At 41.6% G+C, this 20,120-nt stretch overlaps 1 protein-coding gene across 2 annotated transcripts in view; it reads right to left on the bottom strand.

Annotated features, from left to right (window-relative positions):
- Window positions 1-20,005, bottom strand: part of SETD3 (SET domain containing 3, actin N3(tau)-histidine methyltransferase) — a 57,593-nt gene extending 37,588 nt beyond the window's left edge. Inside the window, exons 1-3 of one of the 2 annotated variants that reach the window (XM_068682790.1) lie at window positions 19,860-20,005; window positions 19,310-19,383; window positions 1,558-1,667 (exon numbers count right to left, since the gene is read on the bottom strand). In XM_068682790.1, coding sequence (XP_068538891.1) covers window positions 1,558-1,660 — 103 coding nt within the window. In that variant the 5' untranslated portion in view covers window positions 1,661-1,667; window positions 19,310-19,383; window positions 19,860-20,005. The remainder of the gene's footprint in view (window positions 1-1,557; window positions 1,668-19,309; window positions 19,384-19,859) is intronic. The other variant, XM_068682791.1, reaches the window with a different exon arrangement.
- Window positions 20,006-20,120: the final 115 nt, after the last annotated feature.

Here is a 20,120-nt window from a genome sequence, read left to right as displayed (position 1 = left end):
ATACATATTTTTTAACATCAGAGAAAAGGTCATGGTTGCACAGTAACTTCAAGTGAACCTTAGTACTAGTCCTTTGAACATGTTTACATAGTAAACACTATCATGTCCACTGTTATAAGCATCCTGGTTTTCGGCAAGTAATTACTAGAGACTTTTGAAGTTTTCACAGTATAACGTTCCTGAAGTTATTTTACTTTCATCTATTCTTCCATTCTTTCAGATAAGAAATATCAAATGTTTGAAAAGCTAGGAAGAAAAAAAATACAAAGAACCAGAGCTTTCAGTACTCTCACAGATAAAGCAAACAGACAAAATATTCTGTTTCCAATAACCCCCACAAAACACCATTTACGTTGGCCTGCTTGCTGTTATCTTTACTGTAAAGAAAGCAAGTAACAGCACTGTGCTTACCTTCAGTAAATGAGAGATTTTCTAGTATGTACATTTGACCTACCTAATTAATATAGCATTTAAACACGCATGCGTACAGGAAGGACAAGCAAAGGGACACTTAGCCAAGATTTAGCTTTAGATTAAATCCACAGTCTCTCTCTGACAATGTTCTAAATGCCAGCATGTGGATCTGAGCTGCATAAATCCAAGTGGGCAGCTGAAGATTACCTTGTTCAACTGATTTGAAAATCTTTCCACTGAACGAAACATGGAAGCTTGACAAAAAGAACAGCTGATACTTGTCTTTGCTTAGAAAATTAGATCTATATTTTATTTTTGGTAGCAAAGCACAGGCCAACTGTAGCACAAGCACAAAATTGCTCTGCCAACTCCTTGTCTCCTCTTTTGTGAGCAATGCTGAAGAAAAATCCTGAATTTTTCTAAGGCAACATTTAAATGTGTCCAAAAATTTGGTCCTGTTTCAACCACAGTGTAGCTCAGGACAGTTACCAGTGACAGTAGCAAGTGTGAACAGTAGTTTAACATAATCATATGAATTTATGCTCTGCTTTTTATGCTTAGTAGAAATAACAGACAAATTCCAAGAACCTCAATAAGTGAAACAACCTTTGGACTACACACTAGAACTGAGCACTACAGAAGGCTTCCAAAGAATAAAAATAAACATTTTTATTTAAGACAAAAATAACAGTGCAGTTGAATTGATTTGCACTGCTGCTTTCCACAATTAATTTCTCTACTCTGATATTGGTTCAAAGTGCTGTTCAAATGTTCAACAGAAATGGTGTAATTCTTGAGGTTTACAAGAAAAACATTTTTGACAAAGCTGCAATGTCAAGTAATCTACAATAGCTTTTTTTGAAATCGAATCTCACCCAGTATTTATGCTTGAGTTGTGCCATAAAGCCAGAAGCTATCAAAATACACTGTGGCCAACACGTACAGATAATAGACCTGTAACTGTATCTACTAAGAGATACATGCTACGAGATACAAAATATACTATCTTAAGCAGGCTGAAATAGCCAGCTTGGCCACTTACAGGAAGTGAATTGAATTCACTGGTTTCACTAACCAGAGAAAACATCTGTGAGTGTTCAGTACACTATCCCTTCTCCCAAAGAGGCATAAAATGAAACTTACTTTGTAATAGCTCACTAATTAGATTCAACATTTCCTTTGGAGAGACTGTCGCTGTGGCTCCTGTACCTGACTTCTGAGTTTTTACTCGGCTCTTCTTCCCCATCTTCCAACTAAAACAGATTAACAAGCAGACTTGTTACCAATTACAGCAATGACAAATTGACAAGACAACAAACAAACCAAATTATTTCCTCTTGACACAAAACAAGAGTGAGACAGACTGTCCCTTAGGACATGGAGACTAAGGAGTCCTGAGGCACAAAAAGGCTTTTTTAGCTCTCTAGTAGGTATCAGAGGCTCAAACCCACACGTGCTGTTTCATTTTATCGGTTCCACTTGAGTTGCATAATATACTTTTCTAGTGCAGCTTCTACCATGAGAAGACCTCACGTGCAGACTGGTCAGGAAAGATCTCAGATTCTTTGCAAATCACTTCCTGACCAGTCACATCCCTCAGCATTTTTTTAAACGAACATTGTCCTCTAGAAAGGCACTGCTCTGCCACAAGCCGTTTATCTGATACAAGATTTGATTAGTTTTCATCTCATAAGAATGCAGGAGGTGACGCTCATTAGGATACCCACATGAACATATTGTGTAACAGTGTATTCCATGTTACAAGTTATAAATTATGACACAGTTTATACCAGTGAAGATGCTCATAAATGCTAAGATAAATAAGTTGATCAACTGAAGTGATTTGGAAGGATTTTTCTCAACTATAAGAAATTGTTTATTGGCCAATAATTTGATGGAAAGCAGCCTAAGAAAATGCCCTGTGTATACAACTACCAGAATGCTGCAAACATTCTCAGAAGTTCTATTTAGGGAAAGATCTACTTGGTATACAAATGCTTATCAGTAGATTTCATCAGAAGAAAAAAAGAAAACAAGTTTTATACATGAAAACATAAGAAATGCCACCATGGAATTAGAACAATGATACACCAATATATGAAGCTGTACGAATACTGTACATGGTCAGCACTATATTTTGAAGATTTTCAGCATGAAATTAGAACCTATTTTTGCAGTGAAAGCATTGCCAGTAATTTAAAGATAAAGCTGACTTTAGAGAATGTGAACTTTGGCTTCCAAAATACAATGAACAGATAAGTTTGAACAACCGTTAAGTATCTGCATTACTATCACAGGTGAATTGTCTCAGAGACCAAAAAGCAACCTCTAGCTGAAATATACTCTTGTATATTACAAACTAAGAAACTTGAGGCTAATGCAAGATCTGTCTCAGTTTCTACAGCTCAGATAGCACACAGTGAATATACCATAGGAAATAAGGTCAGCAAACACTACTTACTAGGTTGATGGCACTGTAAGCAGAAAAGCATTGTCACTAGTACATCAAAAACACTGCATGCATCTCCATAGATGCATTTCGTGTCAACTACTGCTTCTTAGTCATCAGAATTTCTAGAGACAACAAGTTCTGTATCCTGCATGCATGATTAAATCAGCAGATTTATCTCACGCAAAAAAAAAGCAAAAACAGCACTGACATCTTCAGATATCTTGTTTTGAAACTATTTCCTTTAAAGTAATTATCTACCTTGATTAAGACTGCACTTTTTATCCAATTCCCCGATCAGAAAATAGAACTCCACTTCCTAAATAACTTATCTCCGTTCCTCGCTCAGCTACATGAGACAAATACAACCACTTACAATCCAGTGCATCTGACAAATGTGGTGTTTGCTAAAGGCCATCATCTGAAAGGAATTCCTGGTATGTGTGTATTTGTCCAGAAAATATATTCCAAATACCAACCCAGGGGAGCTGCTTAGCACAAGTCACATAACATAGTAATTTTAATGTAATATATATAATAAACGTATGAAAATTTCATCAAATATTCTTAAAATCTAGAACATAATCCAATTTCATGTGTCAAAAAAAAGTTCAGTTAAGCAATATTCCCTGCCATTTTCTAACCAACAAATTGAGTTATCCTGATAACATATGGTACAATATGGAGAAAACAGTGTAATTTCTTTGTGAAATTACCTTTTGTGTTTAAAATTATATTTGTATCACACAGTTCATGAAACAGATTTTCAATTGCAATTCCATAAAAATCCCTGGATTTCCAAAAAAAATTGTAACTTAAGAAAAGTGTATTTTTTAATTTGAAATAAAGTTTCAAAAATGAAGTACCTTTTTGCTAATGATTAAAGCCATGTTTCAGAAAAATGAAATATAAGCCTGTTTCTCAACACAGCAATGAAAAGCCAGGCTGTTTGCCAGTATGTGCATGACAACAGAAGCAGCTATCTAAAATATAGCTGCATAACAGGCAGAGAAAAACAAAAACCTTCAGGACCGAGAGGAGCTGAAAACTTCATAAATATCTGAAGCAGCAGTGATATTACATTTCAGTGAGGCATGTTTTTTGTTTTGCTTTTGTTTCTTTTTTTCAAGTTTGCTTTTCTGGTTGTCTTCTGGTTAACATTTTTAAGTGCTATGCCATGTTTCCTTTCAAATGAACACTGCTTAAAATTCCTGAAAGCATTCTGCAAAGGGAGAGTAAGCTGACAGCAATGATGAATAAGCTTGGTAATACACAGCACAGCCACATTTCCAAATATAGTGCATCAGCTGGCTTGGCAAGAAGGATCATGCCAAAACACTGGCAGTGAAGGGTGTAAATGATCTTTCTACCCCTTTTAATACTGCTGTCAAAAATGATCCATCTCCCCCTTCAAATACTGCTGTCAAAGAGCAGTTGTGTTGTGTCAGAGTCTGAACTTTTGTTTCCGCATCTCACACAAATAATATTTTAATGAGCTGTAAAATATTCTCCCCTTGACTTACAGCTTTAGAGTGAGAATGTGCACCTAACAGCTTTAGAAGGTAACCACGAGAGGTCTGTATGAAAATACCAAAAGTTTGCTTGCTTTTTAAATTAAAAGATAAAAAAATAATTTAAAAAGTACTGCTTAGTGTTCTCATTAAGAAAGCCAATACTTCTGATATTTGAGAATTTGACCTGATCACAGGATCACATTTCCCATATGGAAGCAATACCAAGCATGGATGATAAAAATATGGATCTTCCCAGACAGTACTTCAGGAAAAAAAATAATACTAGAAGTATTCTATGCTAACCATTGACAAAAAATTCCCAACTTTTCACATTCACATGACCAAGCTGTTCATTGCAACACCTATGTAAACAAAGCCACAGTTAATTCTGATACACAAGAAGGCTATCATAAAGAGCCATACAAACACTCCCCTCTCAGTCACCAGGTAAAAACACAATCTTGCAACCCATATAACAACAGTGAGCACCATCCGTGTGCTAGGCAAACACTATTAGTTTTTAGTATGTACCTGTGTCAGTTTTCAAGAACTGTGGAATTCTTCCTGCTTTCAGATACCGCCTTTCCCAGCCCCCCTGCGATGCTTTCAGTTACCTCCCTTGCCTCTTCATGGACACACTGCTTTCAGTCTCCTCTTTTTCTAGCGAGGCAACATCACCTTTTCCAGGTCAGGATATACCTAAACATGCTAGGCAAAAACATCACCATACATGTTGACTGCCTAGCAAACAGGCCAAGCAGATAACCTGTTCTCAACACAGCCTTTCCTTTAGCAAGCTGACCAGCTCATGGCTGAGTTCTCCCACTCCAAAACTTGACTGAAGATGCCCAACAAGCTGATGGGTTCCCAAGAGGAAAGAGCTGACCAGCAGACAGAACTGATGTAATCCCGTAAGCCTTGTTTGCTTCAGCTATCACTTTTCAGTTTACAAGATAGCAAACCAGTTATTCAAAAAAATAAATAAAAAAAATCACTGAGCTTTTACAAATAACCACCAGGTCTGGGAGTCCCACAGCAAGAGGTGCCCGTTCAAGTTTAACTTTGCTTCCAGGACCCAGTATATTTCTAAGGCAGTACCATAACATTGTATCTGCTTTGATTCAGACCCTCCTCCAGGCTAATTACATGATGTCCTCATTATATAACAGTCCCCACCCCACGCATCTTCGTGGCATACACCAGCACAGAAGGTGAGGGGGGCAAATCCGGAATCAGTATTAGAAGGACAGACACGGGGCGACAAGGGCAGACAAGGAGAAGACGAAGGAATTCTCAAACTATGCAAAGAGCACCGAGAGGTGAGGATGGTAGGTGGCTGTGGGATATGTTCCTTGGCTGCACTGAGCGGGAGGACAGATGAGTAGGATGTACACAAGCCAGGCTTGCAGGGTTTGTTTTTCTCCTAATTTGATTGCCTAGACTAAGTCATATTCCCCTCTACTTCAGTTAAGGAAGCGTATCATCATCTTGTATCAACATATGCTGAGCAGCCAGGGGCTTAAGGGACAAGCTTATAGGCAATTGGTATGAGGTCTCCAACGTGTATGGAGGAGAACACAATTTTACATTTAATTTGACCAGATTTAATGGCAATTTGGTCTTTTGCTTCCACTGCTGAAGTTCTTTTCTGAACGTGAATCTCTGCCTGCTGGTAAAGAGATAAACACATTTCATAGCGAATAGAAAGCACAAAATCAAGAAGTGTAAGAACAGTGTGGGTGGAGGAAGATATGTCTGTGATCTTTAAGAAAAATTCAGTTTATACACTTACAATGAACACTACGTTTGCTTGTGAAAACCACCTACATCATGTCACTTGGAAACCACATTAACACTCTCATCACTCCCAAGGTATTAATCTAGATGTTGTTCCCACTAAATAAATGACTGTTACAGTTTCAGTCCCTTTTCCCCCAGCTCTCAATCTCTCAACTTTGCTGTACTCCATCACTTCTCTTCTTGCTATTACTTCCCTCCCACCACTGCCCTTTCTTTTTTCTTCCATTTCCTCTATAAAGCTGCCTCGAAAGCTCTGTGAAATACAGTACCATTCACTCTGTATACACTTCCTCCAACATGCTTCTGTCCTCTCATTTAAGTTGTAAGCTCTTCAGGAAGCAAGACGTCCTGTGATTAGAAAGCACTAATAGCAAGGCAGCCTTACCCCCTCCCATTTTTAAAAGGGAATCTGAAATATTACCACAGTGCTGATGACAACGCTAACAAAAATAGCTTACAAAAAAACACTAAAAAGATTGATGGTAGAAATGCCACTTAAGATTGCATTCTGCTTAGAATACAGTATAAATTTATGCTTCCCAAGAATTCCCTTGGCCACAGCCTGCAATATTTCATTACAAGAGCTTTGATGCACTCATGGCTAGATACTGTACTCTGAGTCAATCCAAGGCACAGCCCAAATACAGAGTGCCCTGGGGTTCTTCTCCTGTCCCAGAAGGACTCAGTGTGGACTGTGTTGCTTCTCATCAGTCCTAATAAATCTTTATGCTGTATTGTCACATGGCCTCAAATGCCATTCCTTCCTGCAGGTCAAGACACTGTAAGCTCTCCCTATATAAAATAGGGGGATTGCCATGCTTAGATTTTTCATCTGATCACATCAAGCATGCTGCCTCCAGCAGCAGAGCACAGCTCTAAACACGTATGTTCTGCAGTAAGAGGCAGACCCTGGCGCACACACATATAGGTTACACCACAGAGCAGTTTTCTTCCAGTTCCATGAGATTCTGCTCGCCATTCTTCCCTCCTCTTCTAGTGCCTGGTCCCCAGATTCCCAGATTCAACACTCCATAAAATCAGAGGGCTTCTTCCTCAGTCTTCTCTTCTAGCAAGCTATCTACGAGATAGAGGCAACAGCTTGATGAAACACCAGTTGCCACATCTCCTACCACCTTCCTGCCTCTATCAAGAACAGCGTTGAACAGCATCCACCATCCCCTGGGGGAACAGTAAAAACAGAAGTTGCTCTGCCTCTTTTTATACTCTTATTTTCATCCTTATCTTTGTCATTTTTATTTTTTCTGCCAGGCCAGAGTGACCCTGTCTTTTACCCCAGGAAGAACAACCTCAACAGCCACCAAGAGCACGTACTTATGAAGCTCCGAGGAAAGCACGACAAAGAGGGATTTTTCTCCAGTGCGTTTGCCCAGCTTCTTGTGGTCTAAGCTGCAATTTAGCAAGCTTCCCTTCTCCGTGAGGTTGTGAAATTACCCAAGTCAGCTTCTCCTATTTCATATAGAATTTCAGTTTTATCTTCCTTTGAAGACCTGATTTAGCCATGACCCATTTGTATTGGGACTGAATGTAACCGAGTAAGAATAAAATAGGAAAACAAGCAAAAAACACTTAACAAGCAAGACCAAAACAGAAAAGAAATATCAGACCAACACTGAAAATTTATCTCAAGTTTTCACTAATGAAAAGAACTTAGTGGCAAACAAATCATTTGCAAGATATGCCTCTATCCTTAATGCTTTCAAATTAAGGTGTTATTTCTCTTCCTAGAGGATGGGTTTGAGTACAGTTACAGCAAATGAATTTGTCACTATTTTAAGAACAGTTAACATCAACTGAGTACATAAAAAAATAATGTGAGAGAACACTGTTGCTTTTGTACTTATTCAGAAAAAATCCAGTTCATGCAGAGCATCTGTTTTTCATGCAAGATACTGTTTGATACTGGTTTTACTTCATTTTACAGCTGGGCTGTTTACTAAGGCATAAGACAGTCACATGGCTGACTTATATTTCAAAAACCCGATGTCCAATACTTCTTGATCATTTATGAAAACCCTCTCACATGCTCTGTGCTCAAGGATCTTTTTGCTATCGCTATGCAATCCCAAAAGCAACCCCTTATAAACTTTATAAAGGATTGGTCCACAAAGAGAATGAGATTAGCTGTTGTCAGGAGCTATCCTCCTAATGTTCACAAAAGAAAACTCTCCAAAACGTATAGCAAAACCAAAACCAAGAATGTTACTATTGCCCCAAAACTCTATTGCCATAGTTATGCCAGAGTCATTAAGGTACACTGATTTTATTAGGTAAATGTACTAGCCTGTACACGTTTGTCAGGAAATAACACACTACCCTGTTTAATTTAAAATGGTGGTATGCTAAGACATGTGCTACTTTTGACTGTGTTTAAACAGATTTTTTCAAAAGTCCCATAAATCCAGAAATTCCATAAATTGCCAAAACAGCTCCTGTGATGGTTTAACAACCTGTTCTACTTCCCACTGCAGCACAACAATGCTCAAGAAGTCACTTTAGTGTGTGTCATATCAGACAGCTCAACCAGTAAGTGCACTTACTCCACTGGGTAAATACAGGATAGTCACTAAAATTACTTTCTATAAACCTTAATATCAGTGATGGCTTGGTCAAACAACCTTGGTCTTTTATCACTTTTTTTGTATTTTACCCACCACTGGATTAAGTGACAATAGCAAGAAAAGCAGTTGTTGATGATTACCGTGAAGGCATGAAGTTAAAAACACTATGGTAACAGAGGTGCAATCAAACAGTCTGTATCAGCCTGTATCACTCATTTCCTTGCCACAAAGCAAACAATTAAAACCAGTTCTGCCCCTGGTTGAGACAGCTGATAAGCTTTGAAATTTTCACAGAGCCTTGGATGCATCTGAAGACTATGTAACAATGGTATCTAAACATACATTTTAATAGCAATTGCTTTTGGAGCCCGAATTTATATTTCACATGGGTCATGTCTCAATGCAACTGCTTTTTGGTCACTCAGAATAATTCTAATGACCAAAAAAGAGACAACACCTCTTTGAAATAACAGAATTTTCTTTAGTATACACAGGGAAGACTGGATGTTTACTGGATATGTGTCACTATACATTACTGTCTGTTTCACATAGCAGCTATAGAAGAAGAAACTGAGTCTGGCTGAACAGTAAAAAGTTCTTGGGTATGACTGTATAGATTTTTTTTTTTTTTTAAGTCCTTTAATTGCTTTATAGTTAATGACACATGAATAATAGAAAACTAAGCAACAACATATATTCCAATTAACTGGACTGTCTCCAAGGAAGAGATTTAAAGCTGAAGATGCTTAATGCCAAGGACTGCCACTTAATTGCAACAATAACTCCTCCTAAGTGGAATGCCCTCAAGCAACTTAGCAGCAATAGGGCCCTTGATTATTTCTACGCAGTATAGAAATATCAGTTTATTTTTTGTTTTAACACCTTTGTCTACCCTCTGCTTTCTACGCATAGTGCAACTCCAGTACAACTTACTATTGCATGCTAGGCTGCTCCTGTCAGACATTTAGGTCGGACCATCAGAGACAACCACATCCCCAGTGGGAGCAGAGGCAGCAGATGCTCTGAAGCACTCGCCACAGCTCTGGGCCCTTCTAATGGAACTAATCCAGGTACTGAAGTTTCTCACCCAAGCAGGAAGGCGATACAGTGTAACTGTACAAAGATACCATCTCCCTTTCATTCACAAAGGATACGTGCTTCCTACTCAAACGCGTTCCTTAAAATCTTACATGGTGATAAAAGAGCTTGCAAATCTCTCTAACGGAAAGTAGGAAGGAAAGGTGATAACCACAGCGTAAAACAAGTTAGTACAAGCTTTCGGACCTGTCTTACATTACACTGCAGCATATGCAATGCCTGTCTTCAGAATGAGTTCCATTATACATACATCCACATCCTGTAACATCTCCAATTGGCTGAATGTTTCAGCACCACTGCCAGAATGACAGTGTTTAAGGACCTCTCTTTGGACACTGAGTTGACACTCCCCTGTGTGCATGAAGTTATTAGCATCTGAATTCAGATAGCTTTATTATGCAGTTTCCCGGAATACCCTTTTCTTAAAGAACACAATCTAGGCAGTTTCAAAATAACTGCTGTATTTTCCTCTGGGTAAGTGAGGCACACCTGTCTCATCAAGGTTCTCTCCAAAGCAGATTATCTCATGAAAGGTGTGCTCAAAGACAGAACTGCTGGCAGTGCTTAGGATTGCTATCAGACCATAAAAAACCCAAAACACATCCAAACGGACAGGGAAGTGTATATTCAATGCATACCCAATGCACAGGACTTCCAGGCTTCAGCCAGGAGCCACAGCACAAGCTTGAGTTAACAAGTTCATGGTATGGAAAATCCAGCAGGTATTTGTGTGCCATTTCTTACCCTCTCTAGAACATGGGGGAATATCAATGCCAGGCAGAGTGCTTGCTGTTAGGTGATCTCACATGCCTTGTATGATTCTGAAAAACACCAGGGGCCATTTTGGAAGAGGATGGAGTTGTAGTAGAGGAAAAGCATTTGGAACAGTGCTCCACCTCCACAAAGGCCTGCTGCACTTCTTCACACCCAGAGTACATCTGGCTGCTCTCCTGCTGCTGGCAGGAAATGGCATCAGCCAGTCACAAAAAAAATCAACGTTTTTTTCCTGCAAATAAACAACCAGCACTACCACCTCTTATTCCACGTGCATCCATGTGCAGTTTAAAGAAAATAAGTCTGCTTATAGGGTAGGATGGTTACAATGGTGCAATGGTTACTACAGTGTAAACAAATTGTTGCAGCAGGCAGATTTATTGGGATGCAAGTGACAAACACAGCACTTCCAGAGCATTGAATAGCCCAAAGGAAACGCTTCCCCCCTGAAATAATTACAGGCTTGCCTGGTAGCACAGGCTAATGATTTTTTTTCCTTCAACTGGAAAACCCTCACTGAAGATTTGGCAACCCTCAAGCCAAGTTGCAACTACACTTGAAGATATAATTTGTGTCCTTGGGAACACCCATGGCAGACCAAGCATTTAGCATTCTAATTCCCCAAAGAACTCTGTTGTGAGAGTTAGGAAAGGAACTTCCACAGCACTTCAGTGCCATGCATGTTACAAATATGTACTTCAAAGAGAAGCTTTTGCTACAAATGCCTGATAAGTGATGCAGTTTATGGTTTAATAGCAGTTGGAAAGCCTTCCAAACCCACTTGCCTTAAGTCTACTACCCATTTAGTGTGGAAAATCATGACTAATCTAGAAGACAAGACTAGAAACTTCAGCTGAAATACTGGAAGTTATCCTAGACCTTAAAAGTGAAGGAGCAGGTTCCTCTAAGCCTCTTTTCATCTTCTGGCATTCATAGTTGGCAACTTGAACCCTTAAAGTCTCCAAGTCAATTCAACCTAGCAACACCACAGTGGTTTGAAATAAAGCTTTCAACACAGGCATTTACTGGGCTATCAGGCATAAGAAAGATGCACCAGCATTAAGTGTACTTGGCCTCACTCCTGAGCTTTCAGATGCGGTCACTGTACGTTATTACTTTATCAAACAAGGTGCTGTAAACAGCTGCCAGCTGCTCAGAAATGTTAATCCTCCCAATTCAAAACAAGGATAGTTGTAGTACCAACTGCTTGATAGCATGGCTTTTGTTGTCGTTGTTTGGGTTTTTGTAAAGACACACAAAAATATAAGTGACAACACAGACCAATGCAAAAATAGTTTAAACATTTATTTTGGCATGCAAAGTAAACACATTGCTCCCTTGAAGGCCACACATCACTTTCTGAAGAAAGCTCTCTTCTCTGTATTAAAGGAGAGGGTTTGAGCACCATCTCTCCACAGGATAACTGTATCAGTACAGCATACTAATGTAACCTGCCTGCTAGAAATCTGTTCCCCTACCTTGTCTTACATCCACACAAACCATCAGCCATGTCACTGACCCTCCCCTCCCTCTCCCATGCAAGGTATCCATTAAAACCCAGAACAGGGCTGATCAGACCCTACATGCAATATCCCAAAGTGTTCAGATAAGGAACTGCAACCAACTATAGTCCCCCTGCAAATGTCTAGGGAGCCTGGGCATCTCTTACCGTCAACCCCTGCAAATTGACTCTTCAGTGTTACTTCCCACTAGCCACATTCCTGTTTTCCTGGGACTTTCTCATTCCTGCACAGAGCATATAGGTATCCTACCTACAGATGCCAGTATTCTGGACCCACAACCACTGCAGGCCTCTGGAGCTTCAGCACCTTTCAATCTCATCTCAGACCTGCATGGGTCAAAGCAAGGAGCCACAGCTCAGGAACGAGCTTCCAGTCCTGCTGCCATAGCTAGGGCCCAATCTCATATACCAGGAACAACACCATTTGTGTCCAGGAAAGGACCTGGAACTGGAATTGCATTAACCAGCAAGCCACAACTGAAGCACTTACAAGATGAAGGTTAGCTCCCTCAGCCTAGAATGAAAATACGTTCCTTTTCTAGTGAAAGATCACGAACAAAGGGGAAAAAAAGCAGCAGCATGACTCCTGATGAGAGGGGCGCTAGTGCTAATGTTCATCTTCCCAGTTCTTGTACCAGAGGGTTCGCTGCTTCCACCAGCAGCACTTACCTACTAGTCCGGCAAGTCACTAGACAAGAGATGACATCCACTCTGGAAGTGACCAAGGAATTCTTCCTCTAAAAGCACAAAGGGCAGAACTGGTGCCAACACTATGTTCATACAGGAGCCACTCCTGACAGCTTGCTGTAGGAGATACTGGTTTCTCTATCCACCAGAGAAAAACGCATTCTGGGAGCAGCAGTACTTTCCAAAGCCCGACTGCTCGTGCCCTGTGCTTTCGGATAAGGTGTCACACATTGTCAGAGCAGAAGTGTGCAAAAGTGTTCAAGTCAGATTTGTGTTATTTATCTGATCTGACCTTTCTGAACTTTCTGGCAGAGAAAGTTCCGGTGGAACAAACTGAATTTGCACCACTACAGTAACCTCCCACCCTCAGGTAGGCATACACTCACTGTCTTTTAGACTATGACAGCAGTTTAGTTACTAGAGTTTGCAGAGTAAGTCTCTGGCTACTTATATCATTATAAAAAACCTCACAGTCCCACCTCCAACCCACTTCCAGAGACCAATTATAAAAACACTGCAAAATAAAGCAAGCAGTTATCACATTAGGCTATTGTTCCAGTTCAGCCTTCCAAATGCCCACACTCAAAGTAGAGTTGGGCAATTTCTTCTATTGAGACACTGAATCAAAGATCTAATAAGCCAGAGAAACAGGTTGTACAAGCCAGGCATCCTACAATGACAAAAGAGAATTGCAACATTATCCGTCATTGTCTTGAAAGCAGGACTGATTTTTTACTTTTCAATAGAGCAGTTAGATACAGAAAGCTTGCAATTTTACAAACCTCACTATTATTCCCAAGCATCATCTGGGCACAAAGTGAGAAGTTACTATTTGAACACTGATTTTTAGAAAAAGGAGCAGAGAACAGATACTAATCTGGATCTGACTACCACATGACAACCCAACAGTCATTTTCTGCAACTAAACCTTACAGGGATTGTATCAGCTTCTTCACTGAGTCAGCATACAAAACCTCTCCAATCGGTCTGGCAACACCAGTTCCATTTGCTCCTGACTGACAGAATCAGGTGCAGCAAGCTCCAGAGGGAATGGATCCTTCTCTATTTCAAGGAGAGTTAATATATTAATATGCTGTCGATGCAACTGTGCATAGCAAAGTGGAAGATTAAATGTTTCTGCTGGTCATCCAAAGCAGACAGACATCCTCCATTCTTCACCAGCCAGCCCAAGCTACTTTCCGCAAGTCTAAAAATAATACTCCAGCAAGCATAGGTCCTTGAAGAATGGAATTCATCCATACATAGCTGAGCTTCCTTCTGAGACACACTATTTGGAGAAGGCAGCTTCCACAGAAAGATTATCCAGCTGCAAGATCATAAATACATGTACGACAGCCTCCAAACATTAATACCACAAATATCAAAACCCAGACAGTATTATCCTTCATGGTGAGCAGCAGGAGTTATAAAAACACTGCTGGTTTAGAGATGGCAGTGATGGAATATCACAAGAACAGTTGAAATGTATCAGTCTCATCAAGTTCCTGATCCTAGTAGCTCTAGCCATGTCACCTGGAAGCTCACAGCCCACCCCAGTGACACAGCTTGTGCAAGGCTATGGAGCACTGACCCAGAAGGCTGAGAGCCAATTTTGAAAATTCAGTGTCATATATGAGAACTAAAAACTGAACAGGACAAATAGGCCACAGACTTTTAAATACACAACAACAGCTATTTCCTAATATGTTCAACAAGAAAATCTATGCAGATGTATTAAAGAATTGCTTTTATATCAAGGGTTGAATGGCAGAACTGAGTAAGTTAACCTGTAAATAGGTGGTGCAGGGCACTAGCAAAGACTAGAAGATGCGAGCATTTTATCACCGGTTTTAAAGAATTAAGAAGCCCAGATTTGTAAACACTGATAATCTCTATTTAATTCTGTCAATAGTCAATAGAAGAATATATTGGTGACAATTCATTTTATCTCAGATAGAAAAGCAATTTTAAAAACAGAATAAAGTGTGGTGACTATCAATGCAGTAAACCAGAACCATTTTGATGCGAGCACTGAAATGCTGTCTGTACAGATTTAAAAAGTATCAGAGCCACCCATATGCCTAAACAGAACTCTTACTTTGCAACAATAGTTTCCAAAATGGTAAGTTACAGTCTGTTGCACTTCAGAAACATGTAGCATCAAATTCTCCAACAAACCTTTCTTAGCTTCCTGGAGTCAGAGATTTGATGCAAAGAGGTAACTGTTTGCTAACTCAGGCATCTGTTCTTGGTTTCATGAAACAGGCTCTATCAGCTTACTACTTGCACCTCTTCCAAGAGAAATAGCTCGAGAACAGAAGGATACAAAGCTATACTGTTACTGCTCTATTTTTAATAACAGTAAACAGGTAAGACTTTGTAGGATCACTTCCTCTGTGCCCAGGAATGGTTCATCTCTACAGGCAGGATGCGCAAATGTAGCAAAGATGGCAGGAGACCTGCATAAACAAACCAGGTGCTCCTGACAAGATAGAAACAGCAGGAAGCAAAATGCTGTTCGAGTATGCAGGGACAAGGTTAGGGAAGCCAAAGCCCACCTGGCGTTGAATCTGGCGAGGAACATGTAGTACAAGAAGGGCTTCTGCAGGTGCAACAAGCAGCAAAAGGAAGAGAAGACTAGGCAAGGTGTAAGCCTGCTGCTGAGCAGGGCTGGGGATGTGGTGATGAAGGACGGAAGGGCTTAGGTATTCCATGCAGCACAAAGTCCAGCAGAAGGCCCGTCACTAGTGGTGTACCCCTGGTGTCAGTACGGGGACAAATACTGTTTACCATCCTCCCTGCTGACCTGGGCAACAGGGCAGAGTTCACATGCACATTCACAGAGTAACTGCAGATACTAAAACACCGAATTTGAATCACCTTACAGGCAGGTCCCAAAACTAGGTCTTTCAGAAGCTCTCTTTAGAAATACTTTCAGAATATTTTTAAACCTGGAAGCTCCTTCTCTCAGTACTTGAAGTTATGTAGCTACATCTAAGCTTTAATCTTTATTTAAAGATAAGCAAATATCTTGAAGAGTGGTCCCAAGGAGAATTAATCCACTCCCCAGGAAAGTCTGGCAGGGGCAGGAAACAGCCTGCACCTCACTCTTAGTTGCCACTGCCTCCCTCTGAGGTAACTCATAACCCCTTAATTTATCATTGTACAGTCAGCTGGAGTAAAAGCTGGCACACAGGAGACACTGGGCTGTTAATACAGGTTCAAATGAAACAAAACCACATATTGCATCCTCTTCCCACTCCATTAAAATAATAGCACATGAAAACTTTGGTCAGTAGTACGGTAAAACATTAAAGACAGAAGATTCCCTATTTTAGAGATATAGGCAGCATTTGGAAGTGACTCAGTTTTATTAAGTTACATAACTCCATCATTGTCTATGAGATCCAAACAGATATAAAAATACACAAGAAAAAAAATCTAAATCAATCAACACAAAAGACTAGAAGCCACCTGCTGGCACAAGAGACCCAGAGAAACACTCCCCCGTTTGGTGCAGGTAGCTGACACTCTTAGCAGAAATGACCACAAAGCAGCTCATCAGTGCAGATACAATTCACAGTCCATGTTCAGCTACAAAGACAATTTTGGCCTATGTTAACACACTGCCTGAGAAGTCTGGTGGCTCAAGCACTGCTGTTCAATTACTTCCATGACAGCTGAGCTACCTCCTTCAGAGATATCGGGAGCATGCAGAATAAAATAAGACAGTAAGTAGATACTCATCTGTCATCCCCTAACATTTAACAGCCTTTAGCATCAAGCTCAAGAATCTTTCTGAAAAATAGAAGAGATCTAAGTTACATTCCATATTGATTGAACAGGACATCAGCAGTTGCAGTCTCAGAAATATTCCTTTTGCTTATGTTGTACTACCTGGATGCAGCCAGCTTCAGAGCTCGCAAGCACCTGTTTGCTTATACTCACCGGAGATAAAGCTGACCTGAAACCAAGTCACTCACATCTCAGCATGCTTCAGCCCAGGGCTGCAAAGGCAGGTGGAATTCTCCCTGCAGCTCACAGGCCTGCTGCTCTGGCCTGGTAGCAGATCTCAGAATTGAATGGAAGCCCTCAGTGCTAATTCTCCTCTACTTCAAAAAGTAGAGAACGGAAGAGAGATTAGAAGAATTGCTGAACAGTACGGGGTAAAGGACAGGCAGAGATGGAACAACTGGAATAGTCATTTGGTGGAAGAGATGCAGGCATGAGCCAATGTAGGGCAGAGCAGCTAAAAACAGAAAAAGGGAGCAGAGAAGGTTATGGCAGACGAAGGGCAAGTACAAGAATGTAAAGCAATGTTAAAGCACTCTTGGGCACTGAACTTGTCTTTTAATTACTAAAACACAAACATCTTCAAAGTAGGGCTCCAAATACATCAGGCTAAAACCATACAACACTAGTGGGGCACCTTGAAGGTAACAACAACTGGTATACTTCATTTAGATTTGAGGTCCTTTCTCCCATTTTACACTTCGTATTCTTGGTTAAATTATTATTATTAAATATCTGAAACCAGGCCTAGGAAGCTGAATTGTTTCTAATAAGTTAACTGGCAAAGGATGGCTAAAATTGAAGTCATAATCCCTTGTTTGTTATGAAAAACTGCACAATCACAGGTTTGCCAACGTTAGCACAAGTCTATGGTATCTAGAGAAGGGGGAAGGTTGAACCACTGTTGTATACACTGCATGCATCTACTCTGCAGAGAACAGACTTCATTAATCCCTTCTTGGTTTCAGGTTGAGAAAAGAATGACGGTATGCAAATAGTACTGTGATACAGGGAAGCAGCCACTCTGCAGAGTAATAGCAAAAGAAGTTACTAGAATTAGCTAAATCTTTATTTGATCCACTTACAAAGAACACTGACTCCAACAAATCCATCTAATTATTGGGAAACAAATTCCTAACGCATCTAGTCGTGTAATTGGAATCAAAGATAACACCGCTGTGACAATACTCTGACCTGGGAAGCTAAAGATACTCCTAGATCTACGAACGACACAGTACTGTCAGATTGAGTTTTGTTTCACTTCAGTTGCTAGTCAGACATTAAATTCAAGGCTGCCTCAAATTAATAATTTGTTACCAGAAGTTTATATTTAATTCAGAAGTAACGCAAAATGCTAAAGGACAAAGAAGAGTGGCTAAATCCAAAGCAAGATCTCAAATCTAAGCATGTATTTCATAACTACTACCGCTTATCAACTTGCTAATTCCAAACTATTATACTAATAACCACAGTACTGCACATTCACATCTCCACACTCTCCTCCCCCCCACGAGCTTTCTTATGCAGAAGGAATGCTTCGTACTATAAACACCTCACCGATCTTCAAGGGAAGATAACTTACTGGCTGCCACAGGAAACAATTCAGGCTCTTTCTTAATGATTAATAGTCCTATTGCCTCCCCTTTGAACCAGCTCCTCAGACAACTATTTGACCAGAAAAGTAAAAATATTTACTCTTCAGAGAAAAGAGGCAAGTAAATAGACTGTTAAACCCTACTGCTTTGCCAATAGGCTTTTGCCATTTCATTGCTTTGCTTGAGTTGAGCTCTTCCCAAGGACTACCACAGATTTTTTTTCTTCCCCAAATTCCTTTTGAGCAAGTTAATGAAATTGGGTACTGTTTTTGCTTGTTTATTAAGCTAATTTCATCAAAATATAGCTTCTAATTGAGAATGAAGCAAGTCACCCTGGTTGACTGCAGCCATCAGCACACAGACAGACCAAACAGCACAGGCCTCTGAAGAGGCTTGGTGCTTAAGCCACAGACATTGTGACACGTCCTTTAACGAGTGCCAAAGGCCATGACACTCTGATAGTAAAGATACAGAGCCCCCAAGATTTCAGAAGTTCTCAAATTGCCTCTTTCTTTCAAAGAGCAACCACTAAACCCACTCATTTGTTGAAGACAACCCAGCATGTCAGTTTAACTATACAATGAGCACAGTTGTGGTAAAGCTTGAAATCTGAGATGCAGCAGACAGATCTATGACAGTAAAAATGTCATTAATCTGTACATTTTCTATGGAACAAGATGTTTTATTTCTAAATTACATGTGATACTGAAGTTAGAGGTGTATTCAACGACTGAGATCTGAGCTCAGTGTACAGACCAGGCCGCCTCAAACTGGAAGCAGTACCAGACAAACTACACAAGGCTCCAGGCTCCTTCCCGGATTCCTTCCCCCAGGGCCCTAAATGCAACCCTAGCCACCCCATACCAAGCAGGTATTTTCAACAGCACGCCAGCCCAGCCAGCTAAACATACCCAAAGCCCTGTTGAAGCACAAGCTGACACGCTTGAGCCCCGACCATATTAAGTTACCCAAGTGAGCACAGCTCGGGGCACACCCTGCCTCTGCGCCCACCACACAGCTCACACTCCTGCTCGGTATTTTACACCAGGTACCGGCCCCACAGGATGTTCCAGCTGTTTACTCACCTACATCAGCTTCAAAACACTACGCAGGATTTTGGTTTTTTTTCTTTAAAAAACAAAAAGAAAGGAGCTTGCAACTGAAAGCAGAAAACACAAGAGGTTAGGTTAACACGGGCAGCAAAAAGCCGCGGGGCGAAGCCGCCGCCTGAGGAGACAGGTGCTTGTGGGGGGCTTAAAGGGGCGAAAAGCGGCTTCGTTTTAACTTTATTTCAGAGAAACTTTGTGCCCGGGAGCAAGCCCAGCGGAGGGAGCAGACACGGAGCCCGAGCACCCCCCCGGGCCGGCAGGGGGCTGCGAGGGCCGGCTGGTGAGGGAAGGCTGCAGCCAGCCCTGACAGCCGCGGGGCCCGGCAGCCGTTAGGAGCCGTTAGCAGCCGTTGGGGCGCGAGGCGAGGCCGGCAGCAGCGCGGCCCGGGGCAGGCGGGCGCCATTTGCTGGGCCCGGGGCCCTGAGGTGGGGGGGGGGGGGGGGGCTCCGGCACCACAGGGCCGGGAAGGGGAAGGGAGGGGGGGGGCAGGGAGGGGGTGAGGGCAGCGCCGCGGCCCCCGCCTTACCTCCCGCACCGCCGCCGAGCCCGAGCGGAGCCGAGCGCGGCCGAAGGGAGCCGAGCGGAGCCGAGCGCCGCGCCCCGGACGCCGCTGCCCGCGGGTGGGGAGGCGGCGGCCCAGCTCCCCCCCCCCCCCTCCCCGCCTCACAGCCCCGCACTCCCAGCGCGCGGCGCGGCCCCGCCCCTCCGGCCCCGGCCCGCGCTCGCCATTGGCCCAGCCGAGGCCACGCCCCCCGCCGCAGCCAATCCGCGCCTCAAGCCGCCCCCC

This window comes from Anas acuta, chromosome 5 (assembly GCF_963932015.1).
Source record: "Anas acuta chromosome 5, bAnaAcu1.1, whole genome shotgun sequence".
NCBI classification, from domain to species: Eukaryota; Metazoa; Chordata; class Aves; order Anseriformes; family Anatidae; genus Anas; species Anas acuta.
Note: the sequence above shows the minus strand (reverse complement) of the source record. Positions and strands in the feature narration are given on the sequence as shown.